Here is a 23,824-nt window from a genome sequence, read left to right on the forward strand (position 1 = left end):
AATGCATGTAAAGACCATGTATAATATAAGCTCTGTCTTTGTCAAAAACCATTCTGGGTTGACCGTGAAGAGAAACAGAAAGTCAACACTTTATTTTGCTGGTTTATGATTCTCTGGAAAAGGAAAAGGAATAACCGACTAACCCTTCTGTTTGTTTTACAATATTTAAAATTATTTAGCCTCGTTCCTCACAGTATATTTCAAAAAAATGGTTCTTCCTATTATTAGGACAAAATCCTACCATTGCCCTTCTTTGGGGGAAATTATTTTTGGTTCTATCCTCTTAAAGTCATCCTTGTTCAAGACAGACAAACTTCATTTCATTATCATTGTAGATTTCATGCTACGGCATAAAATATTCAGAGGGAGTAATAGGGTCATGGAGAAAAGACCAACTTATCAATACTTCAAGGATTATTGGCACACTGATAAGATGCTGTGCAACAAGTTTTAGATAACTCTAGCTAATTTTATTTTCTAATAAAAGGGACTACTAGGTTATGTTATTTTACATGACAAAATGGAATCACAATTCTGAAAAGTGTGAGTGAGCCAGAAAAGTGTGAAGTGAAACATTTTGCCAGATAGACCTGAAGGTGAAGTACAAGGTTAGTGGCAGAATTCTTAGAAGTGTGGAAGAATAGAGGGATCTTGGGGTCAAAATCCATTGATCCCTCATAGTTGTGCACAAGTTGATAAGGTGGTTAGGAAGACATATGGTGTATCGCCCATCATTAGTTGGGGGATTGTTCAAGAGCTGCATGGTAATGTTGCAGCTCTATAAAACTGGTACTTCTGATTCCCTCATTATAGAAAGAATATAGAAGCTTTAGAGAGGGTACAGATTTACTAGGATCTTACCTCAAATAGAGAACATGTCTCATAAAGAAAGATTGAGTGACCGTAAACTTTTTGGAGTGAAGCAAGATGAGAGGTGACTTAATAGAGGTGTGATAGATTATGTGAGAAATAGCGTGGACAGCCACCACCTTTTACCCAGGGCACAGTGGGCCAATACCGAAGGGCATTTGTTTCAGGTGGGTTTTGTTTATACAAAAAGTGGTGGGTGCCTCGAATGCATTGCTATTGTGATGGTGGAAGGCAACACAGAAGGGATATTTAAAAAACTACTTGATGGGCAGATGAATGTAAGATTAATTTAGGGCTTTGGGCTGTGAAGGAGGAAAGTGTTAGATTGATGAAACCGGAGAGTCTGCAACTGCTGTGATTGTAGTGCAATACACAAAAGTGCTGGAGAAACTCATCAGGTAACGCAGCATCTATTGGAAGTAAAGGGTAAATTCTGCCCTGAGCCTTTCATCAAAGTATGAGCAAAAAGTAGACAGGTGCCTGATTAAAAATGTGGTGTGAGGAGAGAAGGGATGAAGGGCAGGGGAGGAGTTGCCACTGAAAACCAACTATTAATAGTTGTAAACCTACTACATTGAGCTTAATTTCAAGAATGGTGATTGGATGCACCAATAACAACCTTGTACTCAATGTCACCAAAACTAAGGAGCGATTGTTGACTTCAGAAAGGGAAAGCCAGAGGTATACAATCCAGTGATCTTTGGGCGAATCAGAGTTGGAGAGTGTGAGCAAATTTAGATTCTTGGGAGTCTCTATCTCAGAGGATCTTTCCTGGACTCTTTACACCAATGGCTTCGTGAAGAAAGTGTGTCAGTGCCTCTAGTTCCTCAGGAGTTTGCAGAGATTTGGTATGAAACCCTGGCAAATTTCTACAGATGTGTGGTGGAAAGTGTGCTGATTGTCTGGTAAGGGAACACCAATACCCCTGAGCGTAAAGCTCTCCAAAATGTAGTGGACACAGCCCAGAATATTACAGGCAAAACCCTCCCCACTATTGAGTACATCTACAGGGAACACTGCCGTCAGAGGGCAGCAGCATTCGTCAAAGACCCATACCACCAAGCATACGCTCTTGCTGCTGCCGCCATCAGGAAAGAGGTATAGGTGCCACAAGATTCACGCCACCAGTTTCAAGAACAGCTGCTACCCCTCTACCATCAGAATCTTCAACAATAAAGTCAATAAGAGACTCATATAAGGACTCTTGTGCACTTTATTGATTTTCTTTGGTCTCACTGAATTGCAAAGTTTGTTTACATTTGTTTTCCATTCACAGTTCTTTTGATTGTTTACATGTTTTCATTGTGTATAGTTTATTTTTTTTGCACTGCCAATTAGTGGTAATTCTGCCACGCCTACAGGAAAAAAGGAATCTCAGGGTTGTATGTGATGTCATGTATGTACTCTGACAATAAATCTGAATTCTGAATCTAAAGGACTCATCAGATCAGTGAAGAGAGAAACAGAATCAACATTTCAGGTCAAATGTTCTTCTGGAGAAAGATGATTGACTTCCAGGATTTTTTGCTTCATTTCGGGGGTAAGAATTTTCAGTAAAAAAAAACTGTGAAGCAAACGTGAAAGGATAAGCAAAGCATTATAAGGCTCAAGTAATTACTTATTTCTAAATTAATTATTTTCTTAATTCTTATTTTCTTTTCATTGCTCCCTAATTCCTTCTCCCATTCTCCAAAAACTCCACATTAAATGGAAGTGAATATCTTTTTTGAGGTAACATAGATGATTTTAATAGTTCCCAGAATTATGATTAAAGAGAAAGAATTTTCTTGTTCTTGGAATGTGTGAAATAATAGTGAACCATGATTTGTTGTCTTTGCCGCATTCTCTTGGAGGCATTAAAAGTCATTTTTCAGATTTATTGTTGGCGTACATACATGACTTCACATACAACCCTGAGATTCTTTTTTTCTTTGGCAAGGCAGAATTACCGCTTGGTGATAGTGGGGGGAAAAAAACTACACAGCATATACATGTAAACAATTAAAGAAACCAATATAAACAAACTGTGCAATACGGAGAGAATTAAAAAAAAATTAAAGTGCACAATTAAGAGTCCTTAAATTAGTCCTTTCATTGCATGACTGGAATCTTGACTGAAGAATGCTAAGGTTTGAGGTGATTGGTTTACTTACTTAAAAGACATTAGTTAAAAAAGCCTTTTAAAAGCAGTTCAAATACATTCTTCTAGATTACCATATTTATTTAATTGAATTTTTCAACTTTTCAGGGTAGAATTTAAATCCAAACATGATTTCTGGATCAAAAAACCATTACCAAAAACCTTATTTGCCTGCTAAGAAAAAACTTAAGTGAACAGGAAAATACAAATATTGCTTAGATATTTTCACATCCAAATGCTGCATACAAAAAATAATTATAATTTGTTTTTTCTTTTCTTTACAGACCAGGAAGTTCTTTGACAACTGAAAGACTGCTTTCCAGTGCTCTTGTCCATTCCAATACGAAAGAACAAGGATTCCGTTCAATCTTTGATCACCTTAAGTTGCCTCACATTTACAGTTCCTCAGAGTCATTCATTCACCATATTGTGACCCTGGTTCAGCATGTTAAAGGTATGTTGGTACCTGGATAGAACAGCATTGTAAACAGCATGCTAGAAGCATTTTAATATTTTAATTAAAATCTCTCTTGCCTCATCTTAAATTTAATGTAGCTAGATTTGGATTGTTAAATATCAGTGTTTGTTTGATCTCTGATTCTGTTCAGTTGTTTTTTTTAAAAGTACAAGTACAAATTTATTTCCTTGAAAGAGACAATTTTAGATGGTGGTTTTTAACATATGAAGTCATTTATTTTGTTCTGAAAGATTGTTTTCCCTGAAGGTAGGAGAAATGGAAATAAAATTATCAACTTATGTTTGCAATTTTTAGTGCAACATTTTGATGGTCTTCAGTAAAATAGAAGTTTTCATTATTGTTCAAACATTGAGAGCTATTTGTTGAAGAATGTTCTCTTCGTGTTTCACCTCTCACCTATAAATACTACATTTTCTAAGAGCAGTGTACTCAGGATACTAGAAATCTGAAATAAAAGTAGAAAATACAGCAGCCATATCCTATTGTGAGAGAAGGAAAATTCTGTAAATACTTGCACAAAACCGAAACTATAGGGTGTGAAAGAAAAAATTAATATTGCAGGTCCACAGCCTTTCATTGGTACTGGGGCAATTCCTTTACTTGTACTTATTTAATACCACCAGGCATAAAATATTCAAGCAAATAGTCTTTCATAATATCTAAGGAAGTACAGTAAATCCTGGCAGGCTATTCTATATCAAGGCAGGCATTATACCCAAGTTAATGTGAACTCATTGCATAATAATAGACAACGTATCTTGACCGTATCTCATCAAGGAATGTTGAGGTAGCAAAATACAAATCCCATGGGTATTAATTCTTAACAGTTTTAGACTGCTGAAACCTTCAGAAAATCTTGACTATTTACCCATTATGAATAAGGATTTCACATTTTAAATGTGGAAAATATAGTTTATCTAACATTTACTGCATTGTCCTAAAAGATGAGTAGGAATTCTTTATTGTATTTCTAATAGTTGGTCAAAGTTGTCTTAAATACAGTATAACCAGTTTGAGGTATATTTTGCAAATTCCTCCTTAAAGAACTGAGGTAGCATTGTCTATCCATGGCCTCACATACTCTCCCAACAAGACTACCTGTAAATTGGAGGAGCAATACCTGATTTTCCGTCTGCGCACTCTCCAGCCAGATGGCATTAACATCGACTTTCCCAGCTTCTGCTAACCTGCTTCCCTTTCCCCCTCCCTTCCCTACCCCGTCAGCTCTCCATTACCTTCCCTCTCTATTCACCTAGCTATCCTTCCTCTCATTGCTTGCTGCTGTGCCCTCACTCTTCTCCACCTATTACCTCCTGTCTTTGTGACCACGCCTCCTCCCTTACCCTTTTATTCAGATGCCTGCTGACATTTTTCCATACTTTTATGAAGGGCTCAAGCTTAAAAGGTTAGTTATTTAATTTTATGTAAAGGACACTGTTTGACCTGTTGAGGTTCTCCTGCATTGTGTTTTTACTTCAACTATGATGTCTACAGACTTTTGTGTTTTACTTCCACCTATTACCTCTTGTCTGTGGGCCTGTGCTCCCCTTTCTTTCCCCCCCCCCTCCATTTTATTCAGGCACCTGCCTACATTTTGCTCATGCCTAGATGAGGCCTCAAGCTTGATAAATTGATTATGTATCTTTATATTGCTATATAAAGCACACAATTTGACCTGGTGAGTTTCTCCAGAATTGAGTTACTCTGATGAGAAGAATCTTACACTGAGAAGAACTCAATCTGAACTATAAACCCACATTTGAAATAAAATAGGGCTAAAAGGAGATATGAAGCTGCTTTGCCAGGCAAAGTAAAAATAAATCAAAAGGGTTTCTATAGATACATTAAAAGAATAGTGAGGGATAAAATTGGGTCCTTGAAGATCGGGGTGGGGTAAGTGGGTAGGTTCCTTGAGAAGTCAGAGATGGGAGAAATTTTAATTTTTTTTTCCTTCATTATTTACTAAGGAAAAGAATATTGAGCCAGATGAAGTGAAGAAATATGGTAGGGAAGTCATGGATAATATAAAGATTAATGAGGAGTTAGTGTCGGATATATTAAAAAGATGGATAAATCTCCAGATCCTGACAAAATATTCCCTAGGATCCTGAGGGAGGTTAGTGTACAAATAGTGGGAGTGTTAACAGAAATATTTAAAATGTCATTGGCCACAGGGGTGGTGCTGGAGAAATGGAGGGTGGCTCATGTTGTTCTGCTGTTCAAAAAAAAAGGATCCAAAAGTCAACCTGGTAATTTTAGGCCTTTAAGTCTGTTGTCATTGGTGGGTAAATTAATGGAAAGTATACTTAAAGATGGTATATTCAACTATTTGGAAGGACAGGGATTGATTCGGAGTAGTCAAGCATGGTTTTGTACGGGCAGATCATATTTAACAAATCTTAGTTTTTCGAGGAGGTTACTAAAAAGGTTGATATGGGGAAGGCTGTGGATGAGGTCTATTTGGACTTTAGTAAGGCTTTTGACAATGTTCCCCATAAGAGGTTAGTAAGGAAGGTGGAAGCATTAGATATTAATGGTGAAATAGTGAAATGGATTCAACAATGGAGATGCCAGAGAATTGTGGTGGAAAATTGTTTGTCAAATTGGAGGCCGGTGACTAGTGGAGTGCCTCAGAGATTGGTACTAGATCTACTGCTCTTTGTCATATATATTAACAATCTAGATGATAGGGTGACAAATTGGCTTAGTAAATTTGCAGATGATACAAAGGTTGGTGGTGTTGTGGACAGTAAGGAAGATTATCAAAGCTTGCATGGTGATCTAGGACTGTTAGAAGAGTGGGCTAGAAGATGGCAGATGGAGTTTAATACTGAAAAATGTGAGGTGCTACATTTTGGTAGGACTAACAAAACAGGTCATGCATGTTAAATGGTAGATAATTGAGTGCAGTGGAACAAAGGGATTTAGGAGTCGTAGTACATAATTCCCTGAAAGTTGAATCACATGTAGTTAGGGTGGTGAAGAAGGCACTTGGTATTTTGGTTTTCATAAATCAGAGTATTGAATACAAGAGTTAGGATGTTATATTGAAGTTGTATCGGGCATTGGTGAGGCCAAATTTGGAATACTGTGTGCAGTTTTAGTTACCATATTACAGGAAGGATATAAACAGAATTGAGAGAGTGCAGAGAAAGTTTATGAGAATGTTGCCAGGATTTCAGGGTTTGAGTTACAGGGAAAGGTTGAGCTGGCTGGAACTTTATTCCCTGGAGCGTAGATGATTGAAGGATAATTTGAAACAGGTATTCTTAATTATGAGAGGGACAGATAAAGTCAATGTGGATAGGCTTTTTCCATTGAGAGGGGGAGGTTCAAAAAAAAGAGGGCATGGATTGAGAACAAAAGGAGAAAAGTTTAGGGGAAACATGACGGGGAATTTCTTCACACAGAGGGTGGTGGGGGTGTGGAATGAACTTCCAGCAGAGGTGGTAGAAGCGAGATCGATCTTAATATTTATGGAAAAGTTGGATAGGTGTATGGATGGGAGAGGTATGGAGGGTTATGGGCCGAATACGGGCTAGTGGGACTAGGTGGGAGAAATTGTTCGGCATGGACTAAAAGGGCCGAACTGGCCTGTTTCTGTGCTGTAAATGGTAATATGTTTATATACGTTTGTTGTTATTCATGTACAAAATCTGACATTTCAGTTTTAATTAAATGTATACAGAATTTCGTGTTCTGATTATTGATTAACGGATAAATGTGGTCAGAAATCTGGTGGAATTTGTGATTTAATTTGGGGGGGAAAAAAAACAAGTTCTATTTACCTCAGCAACATTCATCCTTAAATATGGCAATGAAAAAATGTTTATTTATTACATTATTGTTTCTGGGATTCTTCTTTGCACATTATCCACATTACAACTCCATTTACTGATATGCTTTTGGCATCCTGAGGTAACACGAGTTCCATGTAAACCTAAGGTTCTTGATTTCTCTTCACATTTTATTATTATAGATGCATCACAAAGCAGTCACATTGTCTGTAACATGATGTGTGTAAACTAGTGTTGACAATTTGTAACAAACAAAATTAAGTGTTGTGTCTATTTATGTGTACATATTTGTATTAGCACATATATCATTTAGTAAGGTTAACAAAAAGCCCTAATGAAATGTCTTCACTGAAATTAATTTTGAGAATTATAACAACCTTTTGGCAATACACATTTCTGAAATAGTTTGGTGATATATTTTTCTTGGAATAAATGCTTTTAATTGACGTCTAATTAGCTGCATTTATAGGTTGTACTTTTTCAGTTTCCTCATTTTTTTCCAGGGAAGTGACTTGTATTGGAAATGTGTACTTTATGTGAAAGTGAAACTTTTGGTTTGAAGTTCCGTGATGTGCCAAACAAAATTTGGAAGAGGATAACATTTCAAAGTATTTGAAATGATATAACTGCTAAATATAATATTGGTGTGTGTATGTATGTTATTACAGTAACTAACTTAATTGAGATGGTCAATTTATGCTTGATCAACTGCTTTGAATTATGTTTTTCTGTCTTTTTCATTGAAATTAACTGAAGGATGGTGACAAGTTGGAAAAAAAATCAAAATTTCAGTAGATAGATTATGGAAGATACTTGATTTTGTTTTAGACATACAGTACAGTAACAGGCCACTTCGGCCCACGAGTCCATGCCACTCAATATACTCCATTTACTTACACCTCTGGTACGTTTTGAACGGTGGGAGGAAACCGGAGCCCCCGAAGAAAAACAACTCAAGACACGGGGAGGACGTACAAATTCCTTACAGACAGCACGGAATTTGAACCCTGGGCCTGTCCCGATCACTGGCACTGTAAAGGCATTACACTAACCGCTACGCCAACCATACCTACTCAGATTATTCTAACATGGAATTGCAAAATGCACATTACTTTGCATCTAAATTAGGTATTGATAGAAGTTTGTAAGAGATTCAGAGATTTTATCATTCAGACATAGAGAGTACATAGGATACTAAAAAATTATTTAACAGCATATTTTGCTTCATCTGAATTAATAAGATTACACTCTTGTACCTTATCAGTTGACCATTATCTTTATAATACACTTTATAGGTTAAATTATAGGGGTGGGCAGTTGTTGGTGGTTGGAGAGGGTGGCGTGTAGAAGACTGATTCGCTGATTCGGTTGTCAATAGCCAGTGGATCATTGTGTTTGATAACATGTCTGCACTCAGTGATTAGTGTTTGCTCTGGATGTTGCTTATTGTATTTTTTTAAACAATTGAATGCATTAAAATGGAATGTAAAATTTATGTTCAGGAGCACACTGCTAGCTAACTTTTTGGTATCTAGCATTGGTGATTCAGAATTATTAATTGTTTATTTCTTTAAGTTACAATGTGCTTTTACTTATTTTTGACCAGTATAAAATTGGGGATAATTTCAAAAGGCGATCTAAATAAATGTTAAATATACATCCGAAAGGAGTAAAGATATGTTCCTATTTGTAGGTGCTTGCTATAATATATTTCTGGAGCATTAAAGGTAGTTTTTCTCATTAAACATTTTCTATAGGTTCTGTCACTAGTTTTATTAAAATGACAATTTCATTATTACGCCGCCTTTTTTCCTACCAGTGATTTAAAAACTAAATGAGTTTTCATGTTCATAGCTTGAGCTGCACAGAGAGCCAATTGCTATTTTTCACTTTAAACTTTGTAATTTTTGAAAATGTGGCTATCATAATGGTATTTATTGGTTAATTTGTCAAAGAGTATGCATTAAATCAGTTTTTATTAATTAGTCATTTGTCTGTAAAGCTATGTAATTTGATGTACACTTGATAATGTTCTACTTAACATTCTCTATGGTTCAGAGCTCAGCTCTGAAATGAAATGTTCAAACTTAAGCCCCTGAATTGCAGCATAGATTGAATAGCATTCTCAAATTTCTGTGAATACTGAAAATGATCACCTGTCTTGTAGGTATCAGCAAAATTCTCTTATTATTGGTGAAGTTAATTTGAACCTCTATCCAACAGTTTATGATGCAGCATTGACTTTGGTAGTGTTAGATTGTACCATGTAGGCATTTAGTGTAAAACTCAAACATTTTATGAACTATACTGATATAGAATAAGTGACAATGAACTATTTGTTCTTTTAAATGCATTTACCTTCATTTGAGAATCTGGAAACAGCCCGCTTAATTTTTTTTTCAATTTGCCTCTTTGAAAATGCCATAGTAAATTAACAGTGACTTCACTACTTAAGTTGTGTTTAATCATTATTTGTGGTTTGTAGATTTAGTGGGTACTTCATGCATTTGTAATTGGAATACTAAGGAATTAATGGCGTGCAAATCTCAACATCACAATAAAAAAGGCAATGATGGATTTCAGTATAATTGCATTGACTTTTAAAAGTTAGCTTTAAGGTAAAGTACAACAAATACTTTGAGTTCACTGCTATTGACTAGATATTGTAAATGCTGAGGCAGCAAACAATTACTTGAGTAACAAACTGAAAATATGGATTGAAAATCTTCAAAATAGTTTTTTATAGTTATTTTCTTTATCAAAAAAAATACTGTTCAGAGGAGTTGAATTACAGTATTGTACCATCGAATAAAATTAGCTTCAGCTAGTTTTGCCTTTTTAATCTGGAGAACTGTCCAACTTGAAATAGAATTTCCTGCCCACAATAAATGAAATGTATGCTTCCTTGTAGCTTAAGCAAGAACTTGCATTGATCTAACTTGTGTGACTCATGTGCCATTTTGATAAGAGTAATTTTGACATGGTTGAGATAGAACAAAAATGTTTTTAGGTAGTCAGAATATAGCATTTTTTTCTTTTGGAATGTATTTTCTTTAGACATTTAGAAAAATCCCCAATTTTGACAGTCACAAAAGTGTTTACAAAGATCTTCATAACAACCTTCTTAGAAAGGATGTTAAACGATATAATCAACTTTGGAAATGAAGATGGGGAGGGAGAAAAAAAATTGCTTCATCTTTTCCTCTCCAGCCATCATTTATCAAATATTTTGTTAGCTATTATAAATATCTGACTGTTGGAATTTTTTAGTTTTTTAAAATTTTTGTTTTGTATGTAAATAATTGTAACGTGATTAAATTAGAACATATTTAATATACAATTGCATATGTTCTGGGGAACCATTAATATCACACTGCTTTTAAACACCATTAACATCACACTGTTTGTAAGTTGATTTGCCCTCCCCCTGCATGTACATTATAATGGTATATAATCATATGCTTTTATCATTTTGTTGCTTTTGACCATCATGCTTGACATAAAACATCAGATATGCAGAGAAAACTTGAAGCCCCCTATCTTTACCAATATTATTGATCACCAATGTACATGAAATTGATACTTTAGCACTTTATAAATCCACCAGCCTTTAATCACCTTGATCATTTTCTAGTGAAACAGTTATGAAAATAAAATACATAATAATGTTAGTACACCAATACGCTGTTACAGGTACAATTTTTATGCTGAGCTAAAAGCCCAGTGATGTTTTCTTTTTCATTGCAAATAGGTCATGGCAATCCTGGGATGTGTTCATGTATTGAAATGCCAAGTCCCATGTTAAAAAATATAATAACGGTTGAAAGATACAGATGCAAAAAACACAGGCAAAGTTGAAGCTTCTGTCTTCCTGGAAAAAAGGCTTATAACTGAATTGCTAACAACAAAATTCCTCTGCACTCCTTGTTGGGTTTCATGGAATTGTGATCGAGGCACTACTGTTGTAGTGACCCATTGAAGTGTTTATGGTTGGTTGTGAGGCAGTTTCTGGATTTCAGGCGGTAAGTTTTCCCATAGATATTGTACTTGTGATTTTATTAACCATTTTTTTATTCCATAGCCAAATTTGAAAGTTTTTTGTCACGTTGATAAAGGAATAGATTTGTTGATCAAAATATAATGGTTTTATTGGCATTGCTAACTTCAAAAGTCATCCACAAGTGGGAAAGGTTCCTTTTTTTTTAGTTAGTACACAAGATAATTCCTCCAGATCCAGGATAAGTTTTCAGCACAGTGTTTGGTTATGAATCACTACTCAGTTCTCAAACTAGCATGGGTTAGGCAATTTTAAAAAAAACTTGCATTGTAAATAACTGGTCTGTTTGCTGTAAAATCAAAATGCTGCATTGTTACTTTAGTGTGTGATGCAGCTGTTGAGTATAAGGCAGTTGGAATCATTGCTATTATGCATTATATGAAATTTGTATTGCTTAATGTGTATGTACATGGTTCAGATTACCACAAGTCTAACATACAACTAAGAAAGTTAACTTGCAGCCATTATATTTACTGCATGATTCTACTTTTACTTCTGCCAGGTTTCATGTGTGTGTGTATGTATGTGTGTGTGTGTGTGTTTTTATATATATGTATATATATATATAATATATATATCACATACACACAAAAATATATATATACACACACACACACTCTAACACATCTTCAAAAACACAGTGTCTGATATGAAATTGAACTAACTGAAAAATATTTCTCCTCTAAAATCAACAGAGCACTATTTCAAGTCAACAGGAATGACCCTAAATGAGCGCTTTACAATGTATCAGAAGACAGCAGAAGATCATGGAACTAAACAGAAAAGTCCTGAAATCCACAGGTGTAACATTTCATACTGTACTTAATATTGTTCACTTTATCGAAATTGGGAAAACTCATGGACAATAAGAAGCTAATTGTTACATAACAGAAGATATTGTGCTGACCTAATTATCTGCTCTAACAACTGCTGAGGAAATCCATACTGCATACTAATGTACTTCCACTGTGGCCGGCAGCTCATTCCATGCATCCACCACTCTGGGGTGGACGGAATCTGTCTCTTACATCCCCCCCACCCCCATACTTTCTCCCAAACACCTTAAAACTGTGCCCCTTTGTTCAATGGCTCTCATCTTTTACACCTCTTATCAGGTCACCTCTCATCCTCTGTTGATCCAGGAAGAAAAGACTTTTCACTCAAACTATCCTCATGCGGCAATCCAGGCAACATCCTTGTAAATCTCCTCTGTACCCTCTCTATAGCTTCCCCATCTTTCTTGTAATGAGGTGACCAGAACTGAACATAATGTTCCAAATGGGGGTCTAACCAAGTTCTTGAATAGCTTTAACATTATCTCACAGCTCTTGAACTTGATCCAACAGTTAATGAAGGCCAACACACCATATGCCTTTTTAACAACGCCATCAACTGCAGCAGCTTTGAGTGTCTAATGGACACGGACTTCAAGGTCTTTTAGTTTGTCCACACTATTCAGAGTCCTCCTATTAACATTGTATTCCACCATCATATTTGATGTACGAAAATGGGTTAAGCTCCATATGCCACATCTCAGCACTTCCTATCAATGTCCCTTTGTAATCTCTGCCAAATCCTCCATACTATCCACAACACCACCCACTTGAAGGAAGGTCAGTAACCATTGTTGTTCTGCAGGGATCTGTTCTGGGACCCTTCCACTCTATTATTCAGGTCATTTATAAAAGTACCAAAGAGGAAGGGTCCCAGAACAGATCCCTGCAGAACAACAATAGTTACCGACCTCTCTGCAGAATACGAACCATCCTCTGCCTTCTCTGGGCAAGCCATTTCTGTATCCACAAAGTAAGGCCTCCTTGGGCTCCATGCCATCTTAATTTCTGAATGAGCCTTGCACGGGGAACCTTATCAAATGCCTTACTGAATTTTTTTTAATATCTGTTCAATAAGGATTTATTTTTGAAAAACAATTTATTTGTCGTAATAAACTGCAGTTTATTTCTCAGTGTAAGTGTCATCCTGAACAAGCTGACGATTACATTGCCTAGAGGGTTGAGGGTGCATTTGTCATAAAAGGAAGATTGCAGCTTAGTTTTTGCTCTGACATTGGTTATTCATGCATTATTGTTGACTTTTAGGAGAATTGATATTTCCCCCACCTCTCTACGAAAACATACTCACATCACAGAGGAAGATATAAACTCTAAGGAAGAGAACCGAAAGGTGAACATTTTGTGTTTCAATTTTATTGTCTAAGTTTTAAATATTTTATTTTTGTGGATTTTTGACAGCAATATGTTCTGGGTAAGATTGTTGGAAAAGAGTATTTAATCCAAAAAGCTTGTCCCAACAGTTTAACATGTTTATACTTCATGTTTTAGAAGTATTTCTAGTTAGTTTATTTCAGTGTCACTGACGGTTTCATTATGAAAAGAGGTCTAACATCCTTTGAAACTCCCATCTCCAGGCAAATGGGAGCAGACAGGTTGGCCATGTGAGATTTGGCAATCCCATACATATGCCTCAATTTCCTTAAAATCTAAAAATCTATTGATGCCTTTCCTGAATGAGCTCAGCACTAAACCTCCACAGCCCTCTAGAGAATTCCAAAAATTTGCTAATCTCTAATTTTGTACTATTAGTACACTTGGATATGTTATATTTACATCCGTCAGCTAATTAATTTACTTTCTTTGGCTTGGCTTCGCGGACGAAGATTTATGGAGGGGGTAAAAAGTCCACGTCAGCTGCAGGCTCGTTTGTGGCTGACCAGTCCGATGCGGGACAGGCAGACACGATTGCAGCGGTTGCAAGGGAAAATTGGTTGGTTGGGGTTGGGTGTTGGGTTTTTCCTCCTTTGCCTTTTGTCAGTGAGGTGGGCTCTGCGGTCTTCTTCAAAGGAGGCTGCTGCCCGCCAAACTGTGAGGCGCCAAGATGCACGGTTTGAGGCGTTATCAGCCCACTGGCGGTGGTCAATGTGGCAGGCACCAAGAGATTTCTTTAGGCAGTCCTTGTACCTTTTCTTTGGTGCACCTCTGTCACGGTGGCCAGTGGAGAGCTCGCCATATAATACGATCTTGGGAAGGCGATGGTCCTCCATTCTGGAGACGTGACCCATCCAGCGCAGCTGGATCTTCAGCAGCGTGGACTCGATGCTGTCGACCTCTGCCATCTCGAGTACCTCGACGTTAGGGGTGTGAGCGCTCCAATGGATGTTGAGGATGGAGCGGAGACAACGCTGGTGGAAGCGTTCTAGGAGCCGTAGGTGGTGCCGGTAGAGGACCCATGATTCGGAGCCGAACAGGAGTGTGGGTATGACAACGGCTCTGTATACGCTTATCTTTGTGAGGTTTTTCAGTTGGTTGTTTTTCCAGACTCTTTTGTGTAGTCTTCCAAAGGCGCTATTTGCCTTGGCGAGTCTGTTGTCTATCTCATTGTCGATCCTTGCATCTGATGAAATGGTGCAGCCGAGATAGGTAAACTGGTTGACCGTTTTGAGTTTTGTGTGCCCGATGGAGATGTGGGGGGGCTGGTAGTCATGGTGGGGAGCTGGCTGATGGAGGACCTCAGTTTTCTTCAGGCTGACTTCCAGGCCAAACATTTTGGCAGTTTCCGCAAAGCAGGACGTCAAGCGCTGAAGAGCTGGCTCTGAATGGGCAACTAAAGCGGCATCATCTGCAAAGAGTAGTTCACGGACAAGTTTCTCTTGTGTCTTGGTGTGAGCTTGCAGGCGCCTCAGATTGAAGAGACTGCCATCCGTGCGGTACCGGATGTAAACAGCGTCTTCATTGTTGGGGTCTTTATATAAATTAAAAACACAGTCTGGGCCTCAGACATTCCCTGAGGCAATGCACCAGTCACAGCCTGCCAATCCTAAAAAGCCTGTTTATTTTTCCACTGGTTTCTAATTGTTAATTAACCCTCAATCAATGCTAGTGGTTTGATTGTGCCTTCTAATTTATTTAATCTCTTGTTATCTCATATGAGTCCTCTACAAATGCAGATTAGGTGATCATTTCATCAAGCACAGGATTTTTGTTGGGTGCAATCAGAAACTCCTGGTTGCCAGACACTTTAATTCCATTCACCATTCGCATGCTGACATGTTTGTCATAGGCCGAGGTTAGGCGAAGTTTAAAATTGAACAACATGTTATATTTCTCTTGGGTATCCTAGAACAGTGGAACCGGATCGGGGAGGAAGGTTACTTGGGTTTTCCAAGTTGTGGTAACCCCTTAATCCAGTTTCATTGTTTCCATCTGTCCTTTTGTCTGCTTCCTTTCTATTTTTCTCCAACAGCACCCCCTCACATCCCCTTCCCTCGGTTCCTACATTCCTCCCCACATGTCTTATTATCCCTCCTACCTTCATATCTGCAGAATCTTGTCACCTCTTGACACCTCTTCAGCCCCTTCCCTTTTTTGGAGTATTTTATTTAAATTTTTTATCCATATATGTATTAGTAGCAAAATACAATAATCAAATATTAATGTCATTTCCATTATGCATGATGGAATAAAACTCCCAACCCCCTCTCCCCAGCAAAAAAAATCGCCAAATTAAAAAAAAAGAAAGAAATAATGATAGGAAAAAAAACAAGAAAAGAAATAAGAGAAAGTAAAGAAACCTGATTTCCAAGAAGACACCACCCACCACATGGTTCTAACCATTTACTTTCTAAAAATTCTTAGAAGGAGATTAACGAGGTTATCTCAGTTTAGCGAAAATATCTATAAATTAATTCCTGCAATTTGTAAATATGGGCTATGAAAGTGAATCTATGGACACTAGGTGACTCTGGGGGTTCTCTTTTGCTTTTCTTTCTCTGACTGTAAGAGGTGTTTCAGGCAATTTCTACCGATGGTGAATCTGTCTGCCTTAGAGCAGGCAAAAGCAATTTCCTGCAATATGACATTGTTTTATTACAATGACAAAAAATTGAAACTTGTATCTTGACTGCCTCTCATCAAAGCCGATATACCTCCTTGTGCTGATTCCTAAACCAAGTCACCTTTCAGACTCTTTGTCCAGTGATTGTAGTATCTTGTGAACATCTTTGATTATTAGATATCTCACTTGATTGTTGGATAAATTTGTGCAGTTTAAAAGGATTCTGCATGTTCCTAATTTTGTGCAATTAACCATAGTAAATTGTGGTATTATATATTAATTTTAAGGGTACCATAATAAAATTAAGCCACATGCAGTGTTTGTAAAATCCTACACTGCATTTATCAGATCTTTATTTTAAAATAAATGTAAATGTGTAATTTTCATCTAATACCAGGCACATGAAAGGTTTTCCTTATGTATTGCTTATGGCTTCAGTGTTCTTTTTTCAAAAATAATTAGGCAGAAAAAAAGTTGAAATGTGATGCAGCTGACTTGCGCCATGATATTGATCGACGTAGAAAAGAGAAAAGTAAAGAACGTGAGGGTTCACGAGAATCCAGTACATCAAAGAAACTTTCCTTAGAAAAATCAGGGAAAGACCAAAAAGAGTACAAAGATTTCAAAACTTTCAAGGAGGGCAGGTGAGATTGTATTTTTTAAACTTTTAAATATGGGTGTTAAAACAGTAAAGTCTGCAGATGCTGATATGTAGGGGAATAGACAAAAGAGCTGGAGAAACTCAGCAGGTCACACAGCATCCATAGGAGACGATGTTTAGGGCCTGAGCAAGGTATGAACAAAAAGCAGCAGGTGCTTGCATAAAAGGGGGGGAGGGGGAAAGAGTAGGGAGAAAAGTGCAGAGGGAAGAGTACAGCCTAACAGTTAGGAGGTCATGTGGATGGGAGGGTAGAAGTGAAAAAAGCTGAAAAGTGCTAGGGAGAGGGGATAGCTCTGAATGGAGATGGAAGGATGTGGGGGGGGGGGAACTGGACGAAAGGAGATAGGGAAAGAGATAGATTAATGCCGTCTGGTTGGAGAGTACTCAGAGAATATTAAGTGGTGTTGCTCAAATTTGTGAGTAGTTTCAGTTTGTTAGTGTATGAGGCCATTAATGAACATGTGTGTGGAATTAAAATGTTTGGCCACTTGGAGGTCTTCCTGTTATTGCAGTGGACAGAGCGATGGTGATCAGTCTTTCCAATGTAGAGGAGGCCATCACAGGAACACTGGATATAATAGATGACCCCCTGCAGATTCACAATTGAACTGTTACTTCAGATGGAAGAACAGGGGCCCTGAATAGTGGTGAGGGGAAGGCTGTAGGTGCAAGTGTAGCATTTCTTGCATTCACAGGGGTAGATACTGAGGCGGTGATTAGTGGGAAGGAATGAGTGAACGTGGAGGTTCCAGAGGGACCGGACCGTGTGAAAAGTGGGCCAGGGAGGAGAGGGGACAATGTGATGTGGGCCAAGTGGCCTGAACTGCTGTGAAATTCCATGTGTCTGGTGATAGAAATTATTTTAAATAGTTTATTGTCACCTGACTGTTCATATACAACCTGGCAAAACATGGTTTCTCTGGGAACAATGCACTGCACACACATAGACATACAATACTAAGTATGTAATAATCACATATATACATAGATATAATTTTAAGTGAATTTAAATATTTTGGGATGATTTACTCGGTTACAGGATTCTGTTCATCAATCTCTCAGCCTGCAGGAAGAAGCTATTTCCCAGCCCGACAATCTTTATTTTGATGATCCTGATGGTAGTGGGTCAAAGAAACTGTGTGCTTGATGGAAACAGTCGTCTATAATTCTTTGAGCCCGATGAAAGCAATGCTCTTGGTAAATGTTGTCAATAGAGGAAATTACGAATTTGGTTATCGTATTGGCCATTTTAATGATCCTCTGTGTTGACTTCTGGTCCGATGCTTTACAGCTGCCATCGCACACAAAGATGCAGCCAGACAGACAGGACACACTCAATTGTGCTCCTATAAAAAATTATTGTTGGGAGCTGGTAGCCTTACCCTCCTGAACCTCATTAGCAGGTGTAGGTGCCTAATCAGAAGATGTTGTGGCTCTAGGATAGATTAATGAGCTCACCAAGGAAATTTGTGCTTTTCACAAAGGAACATTAATGTGTAATGGGGATTGGTTGACCTTTGAACCCGAATCCATAATTGTCTTGTCCATGTTGAGGCTCGGGTTGTTGTTCTTGCACCACTTTACTAGCTGCCCATTCTCCTCTTTGTAAGCTGACTCATTGTTGCTATTGAGGCCAACTACTGTTACATCATCTGCAAACTTGATGATTCTGGTAGATCTGAATCTTGGCAGTTCAGTAATGAGTCAGCAGCGTGAAGAGTTATGAGTTGAGCACACAGCCCTGAGGTGCGCCAGTGCTCAACACGATGGGACTTGAGGTTTGGCTGCCAAACCTGCAGTTTGGAATTTGCAAGCGGGTCATTTGATGTAAGAATGAGCATTTCTTTTTCAAAAGCATATGTTTCAGTACAAATAAAACTGCAGAATAGCCAATCAACTTTGAAAAGGTCAAAGTAGCTCAGACATTTATAAATATGAAAGCATCATTGTCCTGAATGTAATTGAATGATTGATATGGCTCTGTATTTAATGTCAGAGTTCCTAACCTGCCATTACCAAGTTAAAATTTTTTTGAAAATAAGTTAGTGGAAAATTATTATTTTCAATTGTTTTTGTTGATTTATTTTTTGTGTTTCATTGATAGTAAAAAAAAAAGAGTTGTCTGATGAAGTTGTGGTCTTTAGTAATTTTTGTAAATATTGTTTCCTTCAGCAAGTTTAGAAACAAAGATCGGGATCAATCCAGTTGCTCATCAACATCTTCACCTTCACCTTCACCTGATAGTGAAGTCAGAAAAGAAAAGGATGATGGATCAAGTAGTTTTAAGTCGTTCCAAGGTCATGCAGACAGTGCAATTTTTCAAGGGCGAGGAAGATCCAGAGGAAATTTTGTAAGATCAACATCGTGCTATAATTCTGGAGTTGAACAAGATTATTAAGCTGCACTTTAAATCTTATAACAACTGAACAAGTCAATTTAAATTTTCTTTCAATTTTGAAGTTTCCGTTGGGCTAACTATTGAATCTGGCCATTATTAGCCTTTGTAAATTTAAACTTAAGTTCGGGCTGATTTTTGATTTTTTTTTTCCCGTATAATCAAGATTTTGGTTTTCATTGAATTATAAAATGAAGGAAAATGGTACTGAATAAAATAAGAAAATCATTTAACACAGCAGTTGTAATGTAGAAATGCATGCCAAATTGTTTAACAAAACTACAATGAATATAAATGGATGCTAAGATGATCATTGTAGAGATGCCCAATAGCAGCATCTTGGAGGTGGGCATTAAAGAAGCTCTTCATAGTTGCTTGAATGTACAGTAGTGACATGAGTAGACAGTGTGGTGAAGAAGGCATTTGACTTGTCTTCATCAGTCAGGGCATTGCGTACAGGAGTTGGGATGTCACATTGCAACTGTACAAGATGTTGGTAAGATCTTGCTTGAAATCTTGCAGTTCTGATCACCCAGATATAGCAAAGATTTCATGAACCTAGAAAGTGCAGAAAAGATTCCTGAGAATGCTACTGAATTGGCAGGCTTTTATTATAAGGAGAGGCTGGATAAGCTGGGACTTTTCTCTCTTGACTGTAGGAACTGAGGGATAACAAAATCATGAGGGATATAGATAAGGTAAATGGTCACAGTCCCCTGGGTCTAAAACTTGAGAGCGTAGATTTAAGGTGAGTGGGGAACTGGGTGAGAATTGGAATTTGCTGCTGGAGGAAGTGGAAGAGGCAGCTTCAATTTCAAAATGCAAATGACATATTGATTGTGTTACAGGTTATATTATATAAATGTCTTTAAAATAGATTGTGGGGGTTTAGTGTAGGTCAGTTCACAAACAGATAATTACACTTTCACATCTCATTTAAAATGCAAGAGCTTTGCTGAAGCCAGACATTCAGGCTCCATGATTTTGGAAACAATGGAACTGCTTTGGAAAGAATTTCAAAAGCAAGTGCCAATGGAAAAGTCCGGGCTCAAGTGCTGATAAAGATCTTTCAAAGATTGGGCTTGGAGCCCTGTAAGAAGTCATTTGGCTTTTACAAGCAGAGAGAGAAATGAAAGAACAAACAGGATTTCTCTTATAGAGAGAGAGCGAGAAAAGTCAGTTCTGCAGTAAATTTTGAGGCTGCAACATGGCAAGTTGGTAGGCTTATTGAAAACTCCATTTTGAAGACTGGTTGTGAGTTCTGAGTTCAGCCTGTTTCAAAACCTTTTTAGTCCATACAAGAGAAAATGACTGGCTGGAGTGTTTCTCCTGAAATAGAGGTAACAAGAGTAACTCGATGGTGACCTTGAAGAAGATGTTATCATTTGGAAAACCCATAATGGGGCAAATTTCTTCTGCAAGATAGTGAAGTGACTGATTGGAGGAAATCAGTTTGAGTGTATCCAACGAGCAACAAATCTCTCTGAAACCAACAAAAACCTTCCAGAGTGGTAACCATTTACTCTTAAGCACCAGAGCCTGGCGAAAATTTATAAATGTTAAATTCTGCACAGTATAAGAATTGCCTAATACCGGTGAACTTGGAGAAGTGAGGTGAATAATTGGACTGTTGAATTGAAGAACTTTCCTGAACATATACACATGACATACATATGTAATGTTTGCTTAGAATTAGAAGAGGGTTAAGTTAGGTTAAGTTAATAATAATAAGTTAAAGTTTGATCCTGTTTTTATGTTTAAAGAAAATTAAAAGCAACTTTTGTTTAAGTAACCATTTGCGTTGGTGAATTTCTGTTGCTGCTAGGTCTTGGAGTCCTCAGGGCTCATAACAAAGTGGGGGATCGTCCTTTTATGATTGAAATATTTGGAGTTTTGAGATCTTAAACTTTTGGAGTTTTTGCGATTTATTAGTTAATTTGTTTTTCCAAGCTAATTCAAAGCTTGTGTGTGTGGGAAAAACAGCAGCAATGAATCTTAATACACCCATTGTTACACCCATCACCTGTGGAGCTGCAGAGAAAAAGAAAAGAGGAACTGATGGTCATTGCTAAGGAATTAAAGCTGGCTGAAGTCGGGCATTGGAAGAAGAAATTACAAATATAGAGGATTATAGTGAAATAAAGGTGAGAGAAAATTTGTTGTGATAGACAATTTTCCAGAAGATAGATCTTTTGAATTGGAATTGGAGAAATTGAGGGTGGAAGAAGAAAGAGAGAAACAGAGGGTGGTAGAAGAATGCGAGAAATGTGAGTTTGAATTGCAGAGATTACAATATGAGGCAGAAGAAGCTGAAAAACAAAGACATGAGGCAGAGGAATCTGAAAAACGAAGGAAGGAGAATGAAAAATTGGAGGAAGATGTTGAAAGAGACAGATGGCTTGAATTAGAGAAGTTAAATATTGTGATGGAGGGAGGTAAGAGAAGTGTGACTATAACTTCTGGGGAGAGGTTTTTGGCTAGTCGAGAGGTAAATTTAGTTCCTCCTTTTGATGAGAGAGATATAGATACATATTTTCAGCTTTTTGAAATGGTTGTTGAGAGCTCAAGATGGCCAAAAGAAAAATGGCCTCTTATGCTCCAAAGTGTATTGAAGGGAAAAGCACAAATTGCATATTTTAGTTTGATTACAGAGCAAGTGGCAAATTTTGATACTGTTAAACAAGCAGTATTGAAAGCTTATGAGTTGGTTCCAGAAGTATATAGGCAAACATTTAGGAGTTTGGTGAAAACATGGAACCAATCTTGTATGGATTTTGCTCTGAAGTAATCTGTATGTTTTGACCATTGTGCACCTTAAAAGGAATAAATAATGATTTTGACAGATTAAGAGAATTGATATTAATTGAGGAAATTAAAAGGTGTGCTCCCAGTGTGATCAAATTATATCTGGATTAGAAAGATGTGGGGTTGTGGCAACATATGGCTAGGTTAGCAGATGAATATGCCCTAATTTAAAAAAAGCAACAAACTTCAGTACAGTAAGCTTTTTCAGATGGTTAATGTGGAGCAGATTAGTAAGCCTGAAATTGAGTCTGGAGAGAACATTAAGAAAAAAAAAATGAAGGTAAGGTGGGAAAGGACAGAACTTCTGGATTTGTATGTCATTGTTGTAAGAAACCTGGTCATGTTCTTGCAAATTGTTTAGTGTTAAAAAAGAGACGAGAAAAGGAGATATTACCAGGAGCATGTATTTAATGAGAACAGATATTCCATACCTGGTAAGGATGTTATGGATGTATTCAAACCTTTTGTGTCAGAGGGTTTGGTTTCAAGTAAAGGATGGAAATTCCCAGGTTCCAGTTAAAGTTCTTAGAGATACTGGAGCTGCCCAGTCACTGTTGTCGGAGAATGTTTGAACTCTTGATCAAAAGACGGATATAGGAGAGATGACTTCGATTAGAGGTGTTGGTGGAGATGTGGAGTCAATATATCTTCACAAAATAGTGTTGAATTCAGAATAAGTTAAAGGACCTGTTGTAGTAGGAGTTATTTCAAAGTTACCCATGCAAGGAGTCTCAATTTTATTAGGGAATGATTTGGCAGAGGATAAATTTGGGTCAGTTTAGAGATTAACAAATAAGCCTAGTAAGGATGAAGTTGAAGAAGATTGTGAGATATATTCTGCACGTGGTGATAGATAAAATCAATCAAGATGCGTTTCACAAACATTTCTCGGACTAGTTGACCCTGTATTGAATGTGCCCAGAAGTATTGAACTGCACGTTTTACAAACATTTCTAAGTCTGATTCCACCTGCATTGAATTTGCCCATCGTTATTGAATTAAGATCTACCGGGACCAGTGCCTGAAGAGGGTGCACAAAATCAGTGAACCGGTGTGGACTCGAAAGGCCAACATGGCCTGTTTCCGCTCCGTAAATGGTTATATGGTTATGGTGTAACAAGATCTTTGTCTAAGAAAATGATGAGAGCTGAGGAAGATCAAGTACTTCTGAAATAGTCCAGAGGGAGGAGGTTAAATGTGAGAGTCTGGATTTGTCTTTGTCAAGGGAAGAGTTAATTGATCTGCAAAAGACAGATTCTGAACTTGTTGATTTAAGGGAGAAAGCTATGAATAAGGAGGAGATTAAGGAAATGTCCTGTGGATATCACTTGAAGGGTGAATTGTTAATGAGGAAATGGAGACCTCTTGATGTTCCTGCAAATAAAGTGTGGGCAGTGATTCAGCAGGTGGTCATTCCTAGAATTTACTGGAATGTAATTTTAAATTTGGACCATAGTACACTTTTGAGTGGTCATCTTGGTGTAAAGAAAATAATGAATAAAATTTTGAAACAATTTTTCTGGCCTGGTTTGAGGAAGGATGTTGTGAATTGGTGTCAGACATGTCCCCTGCCTAAAACAAAAGCTGGGAATCAGTACTTGTTAACATTTTGTGTACAGCGTCCAGATTTACAGAAGCTAGCCATTGAGGAATATTAAAGCAAAAACAGTGGTAAAGGCTTTAGAATTTTTTTTCAGTTTTTATGTTACCTAAACTGTAGTGTTCAAAGAATTAACTGTCTGGGTTATTTCAGCAGTTGATTTATGAGTT

General features: G+C 37.4%; 1 protein-coding gene across 6 annotated transcripts in view; it reads left to right on the top strand.

Annotated features, from left to right (window-relative positions):
- Positions 1-23,824, top strand: part of LOC138736961 (bcl-2-associated transcription factor 1-like) — a 57,174-nt gene that overhangs the window by 19,310 nt on the left and 14,040 nt on the right. For all 6 annotated transcript variants that reach the window (XM_069887230.1, XM_069887234.1, XM_069887235.1 and 3 more), the window contains 5 exons: positions 3,295-3,464; positions 12,038-12,143; positions 13,442-13,526; positions 16,656-16,837; positions 19,027-19,204. In XM_069887230.1, the coding sequence (XP_069743331.1) occupies positions 3,295-3,464; positions 12,038-12,143; positions 13,442-13,526; positions 16,656-16,837; positions 19,027-19,204 (721 nt within the window). The remainder of the gene's footprint in view (positions 1-3,294; positions 3,465-12,037; positions 12,144-13,441; positions 13,527-16,655; positions 16,838-19,026; positions 19,205-23,824) is intronic.

The sequence above is a fragment of the Narcine bancroftii genome, chromosome 6 (genome assembly GCF_036971445.1).
Source record: "Narcine bancroftii isolate sNarBan1 chromosome 6, sNarBan1.hap1, whole genome shotgun sequence".
Classification (NCBI taxonomy): Eukaryota; Metazoa; Chordata; class Chondrichthyes; order Torpediniformes; family Narcinidae; genus Narcine; species Narcine bancroftii.